The sequence below is a fragment of the Rhea americana genome, unplaced genomic scaffold, assembly GCF_003343005.1.
Source record: "Rhea americana isolate MKP2758 unplaced genomic scaffold, rheAme1 scaffold_18, whole genome shotgun sequence".
In the NCBI taxonomy this organism is placed as follows: domain Eukaryota; kingdom Metazoa; phylum Chordata; class Aves; order Rheiformes; family Rheidae; genus Rhea; species Rhea americana.
This window is the reverse complement of record NW_028185927.1, coordinates 6,927,708-6,945,091: the sequence shown is the minus strand read 5'-3', so window position 1 is coordinate 6,945,091 and position 17,384 is coordinate 6,927,708. Positions and strand designations below refer to the sequence as shown.

Sequence of the window (17,384 nt, the reverse complement as noted above, 5' to 3'; positions counted from 1 at the left end):
GGGAACAGCGCCGCGCTGCCATGGAAACCACGGCCCTTCCCAGCGCCCCGCCCGCGCGGCCCTCCCCGCTCACCCGCCCCGAGGCGGCCGTTAACGGCGGTTGGCGCGTCCGTTGGCGAGGCCGCGCCGGTGCTGCCGCCTCGGGCCTGGGCGGGAAGAGGTGAACGCTCCGCGACTGTGTTAGCGGGGAGGGGGATGGAAGGAGAGGAGGAAAAAATAATAAAATAAAATAAAAGTCCTGACTGTGGCTGAGGAGCGGGAAGCAGGGAGCTGCGGGAGGYCGGCTCGGGAAGTCGGCTCCCTCCGGGCTGAAGGTGCGACTGGGTGAGGCTGCGGCAGCCCGGAGGAGCTGGCCGAGAGCCGGCTGCGAGGAGCCTGTGGGTCGGCGTGAGGGTTTGGCATCGTTAAAAAATGTCRAAACGCAGTGTGTGGCTCCTCAAGGAGTCTGAGCTGTTTCTCCCTTTTTAATTTAATTTAATTTTWTWATTATTTTTATGTAATCTGCTTTTGTGGTGGTGTCATCGGGGCAGAAAGGAGCTCCTCACAGAGTTTCGTCTTGATCTGAGTATCAGGGAGAAATTCTGTCTTTGGAAAGAGAAACAGAAGAAGGTTTTGTGTTCCCTTGTTGTTGCTGTCTCTGGAAGGGTGTAGGGAAAAGTCCTGGAGACATTTGTCATTTGCTTGGACAGAAAAAGAAGATGTGAGCATCTCTTAGGGATGTTCGTTGTAAGTATTCAGAAAGCTGCTGTTTGGCGTGGTATTTACTACTAGTGGCAAAATAATGCTTTAAAGTTGAGGCATATAAAACCTAAAAATCCACAGGCACTGTGCCCTAATGATAATTAGATTTGAAAAGGGGATGTTAAGGTTCCTGAATTACTCTTGTTGAAGACTTGGGAAGACTTTGTATGTGTGCAGCTGATACCATCATAGACGTGCTGGAACTGGCACTTGAGCACTACAGAGACTTGGATCAAAATGAGAGCCTTATGCTTCCCAAGTTGCTCTGCTTTCTAACAGTACCAGCTGGTCCAGTAAAAGATGCTACTTGCAGACTCTATAGGTGCACACTTATAGGAGCTAATAAAGCTCTATAGAGCTACTAAAACTGTATAGGACAAACAGCAGTCTCTGTGGAAAACTGCCTTGGTCTAATTAGTAACAAGATTTAAACCCCCATAGGTCAAAAATGAAAATAAATCATAGTGGCTGTGTTTGGTGCCTCAGTATGGAATGAAAAGTTAAATGCTGATGATAAAACATGATTAGGATTTTGTTCTTTTATTTTCGTAGTGTTTGAACCTCTAGATCCAGAATTTGGCCCAGAATTTATGTTTGCAAAGAACATTTTATCATTATCGTTATGGAAATACTGGAAAATTCTGGCAGTGAATTCAGTTGCTCCTTCTCTTGTGACTTTAAAACTGTRGACTTTAAAGAAGTTTTCATATTTGTCAAAACAATCCAACAGAGCATTTTTTTTTTACTAGGTAGGCATATGTTCAGACAAAATGTAATAACATTATTTGGGGGGAGATAAAAAATATATTTGTCTAGTCATTTGTATGAGGCATAAGAGCTGTTCATCTGGGAATTAGATTTTGTTCCTGTTCTAATGCAGAAACCTGGATKATTATTATTTGCGTTTGAGCAATAAATAAGAATATGAATCGAATTACATAGTTCCTTTGTTTTGTTTCCTAAAATATTTAGGTTACGTGAATAGTTACAAAATAATTAGAAATATTTTCCTAACATTTTCCTATGTTCCTAGATATTTCCCTAAAATATTAAAGGAAATGAGGCATGGGAAATTACTTTGTATCTGAGGTACACTGCTTTCCCTTCCACTCAGATCAGAGAGACTTTTTTTTCAGGGAGGTGCTCTTGGTGCTTTAGTTTGGGTTTTGCATGTTTTTTTGTCAGAAAGTATTCAAGAATGCAAGTGACTTTCTTGTCTTGAAACATTGCTGATGTTCTGTGTATGGCAAAGTCTAACTCCGGTTGTGCTTTGCTGGTTTAAGGTTTCTTATTACATTCTGCCATTATTTTTACTACTTTTGTTTAAGGAAAGTTTGCCTGGGGGTTTCTTCTTGTTGCTTAGTGTTTTGGGCAGTGGAGGGGACTCAGGGATTGGTATCCGATTCCTGCTTGTAGTTCTGGCTCTCTTCAGGATCCAGGTATTTTTGGATCTTTGAGTCTATGTAGCTTCCAAATCTTTATACTGGATGTGCTTTAACTTTTCAGTTTACTATCTGCCTTATACGGGTGATATTTGCAGAGGTTTGACATGTGTTTGCAGATGAGCATTCTACCTTGTGTGACTGGATTCAGGCCAGTGCTGTTGAAGTCAACTGTAACGTTTGCGTAAATGTTTTACTAACTTGTTGAACTCAGGTGATGTTTCAGCTTCTTGAAATGTGTCCCAGGTAATTATCTAAGCATGTTTCACTGTTAGTATTGAGCAATGATCAACTCCCATTTATATAAAACAACTTGTCTGATATGTTATGTGTCTTCATGACCTTATAATTTGCCTTATAAATAGTCAGCTCTTACTAGCCAACAGTGAAGGTGAAGAAAAGAAGTACGGGCACAGTGTTTCTTTCTTCTCTCAGCACTTCAAAGGGGATTTTGTTAGGGACTGTTGGAGTAGAGTAGCTGTTGCTTCTGTCCTGCTTCAGGTGTGTACCTAAAATATTCATAATTGATTTTCATTATTCCTGCTCATTAATAAARAATGAGAAGATAGTAAAATGAGACTACTGATGATAATCTGTGTGCCTTACCTGCCAGACTGCTTGCTTGTATTAATGAACTTGTGCTCGCATTACTATTATCCTGTTTTCTCTTTTCTTCACTCCTTCTGCTTGTTGTTCATTTCATCTTTCCTGTTGCATGTGGATATCAACTAAGATTTTAAGCTCTTTGAGAGAAACTTTCAGACATAATATTCTGGGTTACCAGTAACTAATCTTTCCTTCTTGTATAACTCTACCCYAAAACTTTTCCTCCGTGCTTTCTTCTGGCCCTTGCTTTCCAAAATTCTTCTCTGTTGCAGTTGCTATCAYGCTCTGCTCATTTTTCTCTGTCTCTCATTTTTAGTATCCTCATCTGTTTTTATGCTTTTTGCAGACAGTGTTTTTCAAGTGCACTTGGGTAAATGGTCTGACCCACTCAGCAGAGAGACTCAAAAGTGTGTGTGGGGGGGTTGGTCTGCTTGTTTTAATTCTTAATGAAATTCTTTTTTGTCTTCTGGAGGATAAAGGAGGAAAGAAAAAAAGTGAGTGGAGAAGTAGAGTGGAAAGTGTGAAATGGGGATGGGTGACTGAGAAGGGGTGCRGAAAAGGGGTTTAATGAGGGAATGGTTGGGACACTAAAGTTCACCTGCTAGTAAATCTTACAAGAAAAGTATATGTTAATGATGCCTGTTGGTCAGATATTTTCAGAGCAACTGAGATTTGAGGCCTGTAGAAGTGTCATGTTATGTTTGTAATAGGAGGACTCTGGAGTTTATTCTTATTTGTGATTATTCAGTAAACAAAATACTTGTATTGCATGAGAAGAACAGCACCTCTTTTGACCAACTGGGAGCTAGTATTCTTYTTTTATTACAGCTTTATGTTCTGTAAAAACAGTGCAGCTCCTTGGATATTCAGTAAAGGCAAATGTGAGTAATACCAGCTGCATCTTTACTACAAGTCTGTAGCTATGAAACTGCCATACAGCTCAGCATTTTCTGTTAACTCTGTTCAGGTTAAGACTTCCARCTTTTACAGCTTGGAACTAAGTTCTTACTCATTTTTGCACAAGATRGGAATGCACAAGATGGAGACTGTTTCAGTTGCAGTTTTCTGTCACAGAAGAGCAGCCAGGGCTATTGCAGAATCTTAACATCACTTCTCCCTTTATTCAGAATGTGCTTCTAAAGCAAAGTGGATTAAGAGGTTGTGCTTCTGCTCTCAGCTCTGTCTGTTTACTGGGAAAGGGAGCATATATGTAAAAAGTCACAGAAGATGAGTAAGGTTATCATTCTGTAACAGGCTGTGCATTTTCTTTGCTGGGGAGAAAGCTGAATGCTTGAGCAAGTTACAAAAGCACTCGAAGAATGACCCAGTGTGACGTGGTTACTGAGAGAGGATAAAGGTTAATCTCCTTTTGCTGTAACTAGGGACAAAGGTGAATGATTTATATAAAGGAGGGTGCAGAATGACTAAATCTGGGGTAAAAGGTAAGGAAGGGTAAGTGAGAATTCTTTGAGGATGGGAGGAAGGTGTATGAAGACAGAGGTCAGGTCAAGTTCRCCTAGAGAAAGAGGGAGATTGGGATTAGGAATGGATAAATTTAGAATATAGGTRGCAAGTAAATAGTGGGGCTGAGCAGATCACTGAGAGACGATTGAATGTAAGGGTTAGACAACAGCGGATAGAATATTCAGTGCTSTGGGCAAATAGATGTGAAAATTAGTACCTAGAAGGCAATAAACTGTTTCACAGAATCACAGAATGGTTGAGGTTGGAAGGGACTTCTGGAGATCATCTAGTCCAAACCCTCCTCAAGCAGGGTCACCTAGAGCATGTTAGRCAGGGTTGTATCCAGGTGGGTTTTGAATATCTCCACRGCATCTCTGGGCAACCTATTCCAGTGCTCAGACACCCTCAGAGTAAAAACGTTTCTCCTTGTGTTCAGAGGGAACTTCCTGTGTTGCAGTTGGTGCCTGTTGCCTCTCATCCTGTTGCTGGGCACCRCTGAAAAGAGTCCAGCCCCATCCCCTTGATGCCCTCCCATTGATAAGATCCACTCTGTCTTTTCTACTCCAGGCTGAACAGGCCCAGCTCTTGCAGCTGTTCCTCGTAAGAGAGATGCTCCAGTCCTCTGATCATCTTTGTAGCTCTATGCTGGTCTCTCTCCAGTAGCTCCACGTCTCTCTTGTACTGGGGAGCCCAGAACTGGACACAGTACTCCAGATGTGGCCTCACCAGGGCTGGGTAGAGGAGGAGGATCACTTCCCTTGACCTGCTGGCAATGCTCTTCCTAATGCAGCCCAGGAGACCATTGGTCTTTTTGGCTACAAGGGCACATTGCTGGCTCATRGTCAGCCTGCAGTCCGCCAGCACTCCCAGGTCCTTCTCTGCAGAGCTRCTTTCCACTAAGTCAGCATCTAACCTGTACTGATGCACAGAGTTGTTACATGTGGAGGACTCTGCACTTCCCTTATTGAACTTCATGAGATTCATGTCTGCAGGAAATTCCTCTCCAGCCTGTCCAGGTCCCTCTGAATGGCAGCACAGTCTTCTGGTGCCACTCCTCCCAGTCTGGTAGTGTCAGCAAACATGCTGAGAGTGCACTCTGTCYTTTTATCTGGGTCACTGATGAGCAAGTTAAACAATATTGGGCCCCTGGGGCACACTGCTAGCTACAGGCCTCCAGCTAGACTCTGAGATGCTGATCACAACTCTCGGAGCTCCGCATTTCAGCCAGTTCTCAGTCTCTTTCACTGTGGGCTCATCTAGCCTGTACCTCACCAGCTTGCCTATGAGGATGTTATGGGAGACAGTGTCAAAAGCCTTGTGGAAGTCCACGTAGACGACATCCACTGCTCTGCCCTCATYTACCAGCTAGTCATTTAGAAGTCATTTGCACCTTCTGTAAGCTGAGTGTTCTGTGTGTATGTGAATGCATCTGATGCTGCGTATGGTGGGGAAGCTGACCAGATGCTCCTCCTGCTGTCAGAATGAAAACAAACAAACAAACAAACAAAAAAAGACAGTTGTATATTCTCCTCCTTTTTAACTGAGCGCCTAAGGAACCGTATGTTTCTCTGCCCCTATCTGTCTGTTATTAGCATCTTTTAGGCAAACAACCATATGTAGGGAGTTAGGTGTTAACTGAAAGGAGGTGCAGCTGTCGTATCTTAATATGAAATACTATGTCATGCAACCTCGGGGCCTTGGCTTGTCTGAAGCTGTGTGTCGTGGGAAGCTGTGTGAGCAACTTCAGTGCTCAGGGTAACTAGTCCAGATGTGAATTTTTCTTCTTTCTTTCTTTCTTTCTTTCTTTCTTTCTTTCTTTCTTTCTTTCTTTCTGAGGGGGAGGGTGTTAATTCTGAAAATGAGAACTTTTCAAGAAAAAAGGGTGAACAACCACACTGAAGGCAGAAAGGAAAAGTAGGGAAAAATACTGAGAGTGGTTCTGAGAAGCAGAGCCCAGCTGCACATCTCCGTTCAGACCCCTGTTGTGCAGAACAGGCTTTTCTTGGGGACCAGTGTGCTGCTGGAAGGATATGCCTTCACTGCCTGTATGTCGATCTCTCCCAGCAGCTGTTCTTAGAGTGAGATGAAATTCTCTTTGTTTTTGTCTCTGAATAACGCTTGTGTTCTTGCCACAGTRTCTCATGTGTGTAAATGTTAGGGCAAAGGGATTCTGCCCTGAGCTTCACTTAGATGATGCTTGCATTCAGATAAAATTGGGGCTTTGGGGAATCCTGAAGGCTGTAAGTCTTGAYTGCCTTCAAGCCAGGTCAGAGAAAAAAAAAATGTCTGAATAAAGTCGAAACTAGAAATGCAGGGAGGCAAACTACATTAACTATCCTGTGTCAGGGAAATGTAGAAACCTTTACTCTGAAAGAATGAAGCMCTTAGTTGTAGCACTAAGTGAAATAAATCACATCTTTTGCATGGAATATGGAAAATCATCTTTTCTGAAGGGCAGAATATCTGTGTGCAGACAGAATATTTTTCAGCAGACTTTTTAAGGAGAGGGTTTTTGGTAAATGTGATTTCTGCTTTTTCTCTGCAGGGGCCACTGGAGCTCTGTGATTGCTGATCCATATTTCAGCTGCCCCAAAGGGACCATCAGGATGGCAGCTTCCAGGCTCCCCRTTCTTTTAGCAGTGGCATTTTCCTCTTTGCCCTGCATTCTTCCCCACTCAAACAGGGAGATGTGGTTTCAGGATTTCTTTCCACCTAACAYGTGCCCTATAAATGCCAGGGCCAACACTTTTTATGGCATCATGTTTGACGCAGGAAGCACTGGAACCCGAATTCACATTTATACCTTTGTACAGAAGAGCCCAGGTAAGGCCCTGTGTCAGTCTCTGCACTTGCAGTATGTTGTCTCAAGCTCTGACTTCCCAAAAGAGGTTTTTCYTGTCTGTGTTAGCCTAGAATGTGGGAAGAACTGAATATTTGTATTCTGTCCTTCCAGTGGACCTTTGGGAGATGATTGTTGTCCGTTTGTGGTGGRATTTCATTGTGAAAATATTTTTCTTGTTCGTCTTTTGAAATCCAGACATTTCATTCTGGGCATAATGGAGAATTCCAAATTTTCAAAGATCTTCCATCAATGCRGCTGTTTAAAACATTGTCTTGCCAGGTTTGGAAGGGAGTTTACACTATCCTTTGTCAAGGTGTGTGTCACCTTGAATTATAACAAGAGATGCTTAAATTTTGCACAGATTTTATATATTTATTTATTTTATATATATATATACACACACACACACACATATATATATGTAAACACTTTGTAGCAGATTCAAATCACTAAACTGGAGCTATAACCATCAGGGATCTGTGTTGCTTCCAGGAGAACGCTTGTGTATCTGCAGGACACTCCAACATGTCCATTCCTGACGTGGTGCAGACCTACCCAGGCTGTCTGCGCATGTAACAGGATTCAAAAGAGTGAATTAGCTTAGGTGTGCTGAGTCAGCAAATCTGCAAAGCTTAAAGGCTYACAATGGGCCTCAGCTAAGAAGCCCTTCAGGACCGAACTGTGCACCTGTGTGGCTCCAGATGGTCTCTGCCTGAGTTGGGGAGGACTTGCACTGCCTCCAGCTCTGATGGACTCCACTTGACTCATAGTACGCTGTGCTCARGGGTGGCTTCCAGATCCAAGCTGCCCTGAGAGCAGTGGTCACATTCATCTGGTTTTGCAGCCAAGTGTCTGAGTGCAGTCAGCTCTCTTTGCCTGTCCCTGTAATTCTGAGCTAGATGAATCACCTAAAAATAATTGAGTTGACTGTATGTGTAATTAATTTGAATTAGTATTTCACAGTTTCGGAGACAGAAAGGTTAAGAAATTTTTACTAAAATTAGGCAACGCTCAAATTATCTTACTATAACTCACTGTAGTTCACAAATGCAAAATGAAATATTTCTAATTATAACTTGGAGTGTTCTTAATAAATTGTTCATTAACTTAGAGGATACAAGGGCAACATTCTGTTAAATCTTTTTTGAAGTAAAGGAGCAGTGTTTGTCTTGAGAAGGAAATGGTATGTTTTGCTAAGGGAAATCAAGCATAATTGCTTTATAAGGGTTACAGAGGGTGTTTTCAAACCTGAAGAAAAAGACTTGAATTSTTGGCAGTTTCATGTAAAGTTTCATTTGTGCAGACAAGCTTATAGAGCTGGAAGGGGAAATCTTTGAGTCTGTGAAGCCAGGTCTTTCTGCTTATGCTGATCAGCCTGAAAAGGTAAGACTCCCCTTTATTCCCTGTAAGTTGATTTTTTTTTTTTTTTTTGTATTAATGTCAGCTGGACTCTCCCAAGCAGTTTTAATATTACTAATTGTTAAGCAGAGAGCCAAGAAAAAAAGCTAAAGGTTCTACTACTGCTTCTCTAAACTTGTTGCTTTACCTCTGAATTAATTGCTGTGCAGTGAAATGAGAGCTGATATTCTATGCAGTTCACTACTAGAACAGTGGCTTAATTATTTGCTCAAATGCTTTATTCAACTAGACTGTATGTCTGAGAATTTCARAGACTGTGACTTTTGGCTCTAGCAGCATCCTTGTTCAATGTTTGTTTTCTCTATAGCTACCCCAAATAGGAGTAAATACATRCCCCTGTATCATTCACTAATCACTTCCTCTGTTTTTCCTTTTGGTTGAATTTTTCCATACTGGTCATAGTTCAAAATGGGCGTGTTTTGTTTTACTTCATTTTCATTTAGAAATAAGGATAACATAAAAACTGGATTTTTTTTTTTTCTCTTTGAATTATGTGACACTGACAGAGAGAGTTCTTTTCTCTAGCTCTTAATGTTATTTTTTTGTGTAGAGTAACTGTAAGTTAATTTTAGTTAACAAATTAGAGAGAAGAGGAAGAATCATTGCGATGCACTGAACTGGTAAATTCAGTCCTTAATATTTCTGAATGTCCATTCTCTGCCTCTGTCATCAAGACTTCTAATAACTTAACTTTTTGATTCTTTGTCATGATTTTTTGGAACCACAGCTTGGAAGCCAGAGCTCAGGGAGAGCTAGGACTTGTTTCAGTCATGCTCAGTTCAAATATTGTATTACAGTTTTAGCTGAATAATGAATTAGGTACAGACAATTACTCAATTTTCCAGTACCTCAGGGCTTTCGTTTTTGCTTATATATGGGGTTTTTCAAAGCACAGTTTGACAGTTCTATTTTCCACAATTAGGTAATAATGTGTAATCTAACTTCATTACTTAATTTCTTATTACAATTTTAAGCGCAATCTTCTTTTTGAATGGAATGATTATGAATGCATGCACAATACACCTGTTCAAGGTTACTCCATTTAGTCGGGAGTCAGAGATGAGCAACAGGGCAGACTGTTAAAATAATCCTGTTGTTGCGATATATGGGGCTAGGAGTCCTCATGTAAGCTACCATTTTTCCTTCAGGGAAGATGATTTTGGATTTTTTTTTTCCAGTTTTGATGTGATCTTCCATGATTTCACTAAATTGTCTTGTTTATTGGGCAGGAGGAGAAAAGAATCTGCCCCTCCCAAAAGTTGCTAGAAATTTTGTAGGAGAATGTTTATTGCTAATGCCAAACTAGAATTGTTAGAGCAGTTTTAACAACTGAGCCAAGCAGTAATGCTTGTAYCTCAGGTGGTGCTGCTCCACAGCTGGCATTTTAATTACACTAATTGCTATAGACAGATTTGAAAATCTTATATTGCAGTTAGTCAAATCTGCAGACATTCCCCCTGACCTTTTTTCTCAAACATCTTCAGTCAGTAATTGCACAATTTAGTTTCATTATACTGGAAAATATTCAAGTTTGTCAGATACTCATTTCCCTCTTCTCCCTCCATTCTTTCCAAAAATGCTCTCAATGAGCAGTGAAATTTCTTTCTCCTAAGGTATCTATGTCTTAAAAACATCTGTCTTTCCAATGCAGATAGCCCCTGTAAGGTTTTTCTGAGATGCCTAGTGGTGACAGMTGACAAGTTTTTATGCTTCCTGTGAGATATCTGCTGCTATGGAAGGCAGTTTTAGCTAGTGTTAAAGGTGAATGAGGAGGCTTATTTTCTAATTTCCTCCTGTAGGAGGAAACTATGAGGAAAAACAACTTCCCTTTCTTTTTAGGGTGCTGAAACTGTCAAAAGATTGCTGGACATGGCCATAGATGCTGTGCCACCTCATCTCTGGAAAAAGACCCCAGTGGTGTTAAAAGCTACAGCTGGACTGCGCTTATTGTCAGAGGAGAAAGCTCAGGCTCTGCTTTTAGAGGTAATATTAAAATCTTTCAAAGGCAGTAGTGTTGCTATGCTTGTTTTGTGGTAGAAGTGACCTAAGATACTTGTTTGTTTCTTTCTTGGTGCCTAGAAGAGGAAGAGTTTTGTCTGCCAGATGTTTCTGTCTCCTTTTTTACTGCTGTGAAAAGGAAAATTTTCTCTACCACCATCAGAGCAGAACAAGACTCTTAAGACTAAAGGATCTAATCATTTTTCTTTGTTCAGGTGAGAGAAGTCTTTGAGGAATCACCATTTCTTGTTCCAGAGGATAGTGTGAGCATCTTGGACGGGTCTTATGAAGGTAGGTTTTAGAAGGAGGAAAAAGTGAAAAGGAGATTTTGATTACTTGGTCATTTGCTAGGCTACAAATACAGATACAAAAGGAGGGTTGAGTTAGTTGAATGGTATGTTACCATCCAAAATGTAGAGCATCGTACCAGAAAGGAACCTTATTTCTTKGCCAATCTCAGATAAAAGTATGCAGGCTAACTAGTTGAAGCCTGTTCGGGGGCAATAGTGGGAATAAAGATGGTGTGGTAGTCCACCTCTGAAAGGCTACACRATGATGTATAGCAAGCTAGGAAGCTTGTGGAAAATGCCTAATAAATTCTGCAAAGATCAGCATTAAAAATAGTTTAACAAATAGTCTTTTTGATTAGCTTTTCAATTTTCAGCTAAGCTTGGAGGCACTGTGAATGTTAGAGAAGGAAGAAGGTTAATTGGCAAGTATTAAAAAAATTAGAAAGCTAGGCAGGTAATTAAAAAAAATGGCTTGGGGAAATGCAGCTAGTAAAGTAGCAAAGGAAGTAACCTGAAATACCAACAAAAGTGAAATATATTTTAAGATGGGAATGAATGATGATTTATAAATGCTTTTGCAGTGCAGAACAGACTAGTGTGACATTTTTGACTGCATATCCAGAAATCTTACCTTGGACACTAGGCAGGTAGTAATAATCTTCCTGTGTGGCTCTGATGAGACCTACCTGTGATGTTACATTGCATTCTGAACAACTCAGTATGGTAGATATATTGCCAGTGTAGAGGGTGCTTGGAAGAGAGGAARGAATTATCGGGAAGCTTAAACTGCTGCTACATGGAGTAAAGAAAGATGGAAGAACCAAATCTGACCCTATAAGCCGAGAGAAAAAAGAGAAACATGAAGTCTACTGGTATTTGATGGAGCRTGGTGCAATGCGTACTATGTCATTGGGTTTAACAGGTGAATTGTAAAGTAGGGAGGAGGGTTGTATTGACAGGTAGCAGGACCAGTGAGGCATAACAGAGCACAGTGTAACCTGCCAAGATTTATTTTAAAATACCACCTCTTCTACTGCTGTATATTCACCTACATTTGGGTGCTAATCATGCCAGCATAAAGCAAGCCACTGGAGCCAAAGAGGAGCTGTTCAAGTTTAACTGGCTGCCACTATGTTCTTAGTGTAATTACACAAACTACAACATTAAAATACAGAGCAGCATGGATGCAATTTTCAGATTAGGAATGGGAATGATGAAGAAAAAAAAAATACCAAAAGAAAAATTTTACATTGTATAAGCTCATTACTTCTTTGTATATTGTTTGTTTTTTAGAACTGATTTTTATGCATGTTACAGKTGCAGAGCTACTGCAAACCTACCTGCACCAGCTTATGAGCTTTTAACAAGTCAGTAGTGCATCATATCACTTAATTGCAAGCTTGACTTAATCTCTGAAGCATTTGTGCAGTTACAGTGCCTAGGTTATGGTTTACAGGTAAATAAATAACGCRTGGAGGGGAGGTAAGAGTGGACCAGAGGTCGTGAGAGTATTTGGTGACTTTTTTTCTTTCCTTTTTCACCCTTTGCAGGAATTTTAGCCTGGATCACTGTGAACTTTTTGACAGGTAGTTAATTCTATATAACTTCTCTCTTAAGTATGAACTGAGTCTCTTCAGAAGTGGTCATCCTAAGTTCCTCTGCCTTGGTTGCTGTGTCTTCTCTTTCTTCCCCACTCTGGCAACAAGGCTAATACAATAGATTCTCTTGGGCAGATCATGTCTCAGAGGCTGAACAACATCTGTAGTAGGAAGCAGAAGTCTTAATTCTGAAGCTTCAAGACTGGGAGGCACAGCTGGTCTGGCAACTGGTTTCTCCCGCTCATTGGGCAAATGGTACTGCTAATCTGTTAGGAGGTAGAAGATAGGATTCTAAAATATTCTTTCTCCCAGTGTGAACTGTGCAACAAAAGCTGTGTAACAGGGAATGTGCTGGTACTCCAGCCCTAAGAAAGTTTCAAGAATACAATCCAGCGAGGGGAAAAGAAAGTCAGTACTCTGGGAGATACAGGAGCAAGCAAAAAAGCTGCTCTGGCTGAAGAGAAAATGATAATAGCTGGTTCTGTTCTTACTTACAGCCCCTCTTCTCCTATTGCTCTTGACCAGCAGCATGGTGGTTACAGATTTTTGTGCCCTGGATGAGTCTTCTACAGGAGATACTTTGTCTTTTACTTTCAGCTTTTGCTGGATACCTAGAGATTTATCTGCCTTCCTCTCAGTGGAGGTGAAGTTGGAATCAAAGAAGCAGGTGCCATGAATATATATATATWTWTWTTTTAATACCTTATCTTTGCCACCCTCTTTCCTGTTTTATGTGAGTGTTTTTTGGTCTTTAAAGACCAGCTCAGCTTTCCTGTATTGCTCTACTGTGATAACTTGGTTGCCAGGAGATGCATGCGGTATCCACATTTTAGCGTTTGATCACTTGAGGCTATTCTGAGCATGCTGTTGTTTGCAGGGCAGCTGTCTGGCCGGAACCAGCACACTGTTGGGACTCTGGACTTGGGAGGAGCCTCAACCCAAATCACATTCCTGCCACAGTTTGAGGTGAGGAGTAGATAATGCAAGCGTGTGCTGAGACTGGCAGGCCCATGCACAGAGAGAGAGAAACCTGAGCACCTGTGTGTTCTGTGCTCTCATTTTGTCGGCACTGGCCCAGGCAGAACATCTGCGATGGCCAGTACTTCTGTTCCCTTTRACATAGGTAGTTGACTGAAAGGCACTTGCAAACAAAGGAGCCTGAGTAAGGAGAAAAATAAATAAATAAAAGGAGGAAAAATAAATAAAAGCACATGGATTTTAGGCTCAAACTGGGGAAGCCTAGTTAATATGGATATGCAKTTAGTATACAATAAATGTAGAACACTTGCAGGGAGTATTCTTGCATATTACAAGAAATTTAGGATCTGTTCTGGGTTATTCTTCTCTCCCCACTCCCCCTTCCAGTCTGGTATTAGATCCTCACTAAATATTGGTAGGGTGGGTTTTGTATCTTATGGAGCAAATGTTTCTTATAATAGCACATGCAAGCTCTTTTGTTTTCTTAGTCTCTCAATTTCTTTTCATGTCCTATGATAAATCCCCTCTCTGCCCCTCAGTTCATCTCTGCTGGATTTGTCAGAAGTTCTGTAACTTTTTAGGATTAGACTGAGCCTGGACACAAGCCTGAAGTTTGCTTTGGAAAATTACATGGATACTGAACAGTCCGAGGGCACTGTGTTATCCTATAGCTTGATGTGAACTATGAAGTTGTTTGTGTCCCTCTTGCCTTTTCTGAAGGTCTCCTTTGTTTAACTAGTTTTGTTTACRGGAATTGAAATTTCTTGAATAGTGTTTGGGACTACAAAGCACATGTTTTTCATATCAGAGTATTTTAATCTTGCAGCAGTAGGTTGTGTTGAAACATGACGTGCAAGCTTATCCTGTTCAGGAAAGCTCAAGTGCTCTGGGCCTGCCCTCTGTTTTGTGTTGATGACACCTGCTGAAGTGGGCACTGGACCAGCAGGAAGGGGTGTTGCATGTCAGGGGCTTAGAGAATAAATAGAGCTGTGATGTAGTCAGGACTGCAGCTCAGGATTCAAATTTCTGCTGGAGCTTTGCAGTAAATGGTCTTGAGGGTTTGCTGCTGACCGGGACCAGTGACGCAAGTTAGTAGAGCAGTGTGGAGAAAAGGTCCACAACTGCCAGTTTGTACGCTGTGCCTGCTTCTGGCTTGTACTGACAAGACGGGTTCGCAAAAGAAAGCACATACATAGTTCAGTATATTTTTGAAGGGTAAAAAGGCAAAAGCCTATATCTCAGAATTGGTAAGGATTTTCTCCTTTGATTTGCAAAAGACTTTTTCTCGTCCTGTATTTTGAGGCAGTTGCATTTTAGCTCATGTACTCATTTTGAACACAGCACTGTAAGAGATACTTTAATGAAATKCAGGTTACAAGCAAACAAGGGATATGTAATGATAACTGCATGGAACTGGCTTTAAGATAGTCTTATGCTTTTTATGAAGATGTTAGCAAAGTTTTAAGAAATTAAAGCTAAGCCATAATCATTATGAAATTGTGTAGTATCTGCCTTAGTCTCATTTTTCTCCCCCAATTCCCCTCCCCATGCACATTTTCCTGAAAGTAAGGCGTTAAAAAAAAAAGGCTATTTGTATTTGTCTAAGCAATAAAAAATTCTCAGGACCTTCCCTTTTTGAAAGCTTTTGTGATCTAAGGCTTAGGAACAGGATAGGAACAGGACTTGAAATTTGGCAGGGGCTGGGGGGAGGGGGATCAAGGGTGTGACTGTCATTCCTATGAAAATTTACCCAAACCCCAAAACAAATTTCAGTTATTATTTGCCCAGGAGAGACTCAAGCTAAATACTGCCAAATCTCTTTCTGTTTTGAGCGGGCTTTTATCTAGGATGGTTTGAGTTCCAAATCTGGTTACTTGAGTGGTAGGCTGCAGGGAGTTTGCAGCTTCAGTCCTCTCTGAGATTCTGCTGTTTTGCCCAGGAAACATAGCAGAGGAAAGCGTTTGATGTGAAAGCACAGGGCCAGGAAGGGATAGTACAGTGAGGTTGCTAGCRGAGGAAAGATGGAAACTTAGATTGAGACCTATGGGACTGGGAACAAAAAGGAACAGTAAATGAACCCCAGACTGGTCAAGATTTATAAGARTATGAGCATTAGTCTGGCAAGAAGAGAGGTCTGACTATCAGTGTGGCAGAGATTGACACAGAGGGAAGGCTGTGAAAGGAAGAAAGCTGGAAGTGGTGAAATAAGAGGGTTGTTCAGAGAATGGACTTAAACTGGGAGGTAAAGCAGCCCTGAGACTGGGAATGAATGGTCACTGTTTCTTTGAGTATCAGGCAAGTCACTTAACTTGGGAAAAATCTGGTTTATACTTTACTTTGAATTTCTGATTCTTTTGAGTTCYTGAATTGAGACCTTTAGTCTGACTTGAAATAGTGCTTATAGCACAGCTGACTTTAGTGAGGACTCTGTGTAAACGTGGAGTAGCACATACGTACTCTGAAAAACTCACGTATCCTGAATTAGCAAAATCCTGATMTATGTTTCACTTCCTTGTTATATAATGAAGTAACACAAAGATGCATATAAATAAACTCTGGTAAATGCTTTTCAAATACTAATGTAGTGATGGGCAGCACTGGAAAACTGTTCTTTTTGTTCAAAGCAGATCAGATGAATATGCAGTAAACCCTGTAGTTATGTCTGTGATATTACAGCAAAATGGCATTTTTTCATAACAAACTAAAAGATTTTTTCTTTTACTTAATTTTTAGGAAACCTTGAAGCAAACTCCTGCAAATTTTCTTACCTCATTTGAAATGTTTAATAGCACCTACAAGCTCTATACCCACAGGTAAGGAGCAAAAAGGCTACAATTTCCCCTGGGAAAATCAGTCTTTCTGCAGCCTGCAAGATAACCACAAGTGTGCTGTGTCATCCTCTTACCAGCTGTTGGGACCATGACTTTTTGACTAGATTTCTTATCTGCTTGAAACAGTTGAACTGGAATAGACGTTAATTGACTGGAAAGGTGCCAGGATCGCGGTTAATGTCACTGAGGAGGAATACTACTCTGTTGGTCAAATGAATCATAGAATCATAGATTCATAGAATTCTAGTTCAACTGTTTCAAGCAGATAAGAAATGTAGTCAAAAAGAAGAGGAAGCTTTATAATTCCTTACCTTTAAGGAGAGGTATTTTTGTCACTGGACTCAGTCCATATTTCCCAGACCAAGCAGAAAAGTGGATATCGTGCCCAGCAGTCAGAACTAAACCTAGTCAGAGATTTGGAAAACTTTTTCTTCTCTCCTACTGCCTATATTCACAGATGTAACTAATTGCTGTATTATACCAATACAGCAAATGAGACAGCTGAAGTACTTGGATTAAAAATCCTCTCCTGAAAAGTGAGGGAGCCGGAAGTTATTTAACCCCAATTATTTCTGTAAACGTTAGCTATCCTGTTAGTTGTGTCAATAAAAATCAGAACACAGATGTGGAAATGAAATGCTGAAACGTTTTTAATCTAGCTGTGTTGCTAAACCCAGCAGTTTTGTAATGGCATTCTTATAAATGTTGTTAACAGTCCTAGCTCATAGTGAGTATAGTAGTATTCTGTTGAGTCAGAGGTGGATTTCTGATGATGTTCACCTCCTCGCATTTAGTGGGAGGTTCTGCAGTTCTGTTAGTTTTGCCTTAAGACCATGTAGTCTCATTTGTATGATGTAGAAATAGGCATCCTGTTCTCTACGTACTCATCACACACCTTTCTTCCTCCTTTGTATTTAAAACTACTCGTACATTTTTGCTTTTCAGTACGTTTCTTGTAGAAATATCACACCATGTTCAACCACTTTCTGCAGTTTCATATTTACCCATTTAACAGCTCTATGTAAGTCTTGGGTTTATGTCACTCTTTTGGTACTTAGAACCATTCTGGCAAAGGAAACTATAAAATAGAAAGGGGAGATTGGTAGGAAGCAGAGAAAGGGAATCTGGTCCAAGTTTTTCCAATATTTAAGAAAAGGCTATGGATAAAGCGTGTT

The 17,384-nt window shown here is 40.8% G+C and overlaps 2 protein-coding genes across 4 annotated transcripts in view; one reads left to right on the top strand and one right to left on the bottom strand.

The window, feature by feature from the left end:
• BBOF1 (basal body orientation factor 1) overlaps positions 1-402 on the bottom strand; it is an 11,559-nt gene extending 11,157 nt beyond the window's left edge. Inside the window, exon 1 of the mRNA XM_085301825.1 lies at positions 244-402. Coding sequence (XP_085157951.1) covers positions 244-402 — 159 coding nt within the window. The remainder of the gene's footprint in view (positions 1-243) is intronic.
• Positions 1-17,384, top strand: part of ENTPD5 (ectonucleoside triphosphate diphosphohydrolase 5 (inactive)) — a 28,298-nt gene that overhangs the window by 829 nt on the left and 10,085 nt on the right. The window contains exons 1-8 of one of the 3 annotated variants that reach the window (XM_085301733.1): positions 41-160; positions 6,799-7,076; positions 8,399-8,478; positions 10,354-10,497; positions 10,728-10,803; positions 12,353-12,388; positions 13,278-13,366; positions 16,112-16,191. In XM_085301733.1, coding sequence (XP_085157859.1) covers positions 6,860-7,076; positions 8,399-8,478; positions 10,354-10,497; positions 10,728-10,803; positions 12,353-12,388; positions 13,278-13,366; positions 16,112-16,191 — 722 coding nt within the window. In that variant the 5' untranslated portion in view covers positions 41-160; positions 6,799-6,859. Of the gene's footprint in view, positions 1-40; positions 161-6,798; positions 7,077-8,398; positions 8,479-10,353; positions 10,498-10,727; positions 10,804-12,352; positions 12,389-13,277; positions 13,367-16,111; positions 16,192-17,384 lie in introns of those variants that run through there. The other 2 variants (XM_085301734.1, XM_085301732.1) reach the window with 2 other exon arrangements.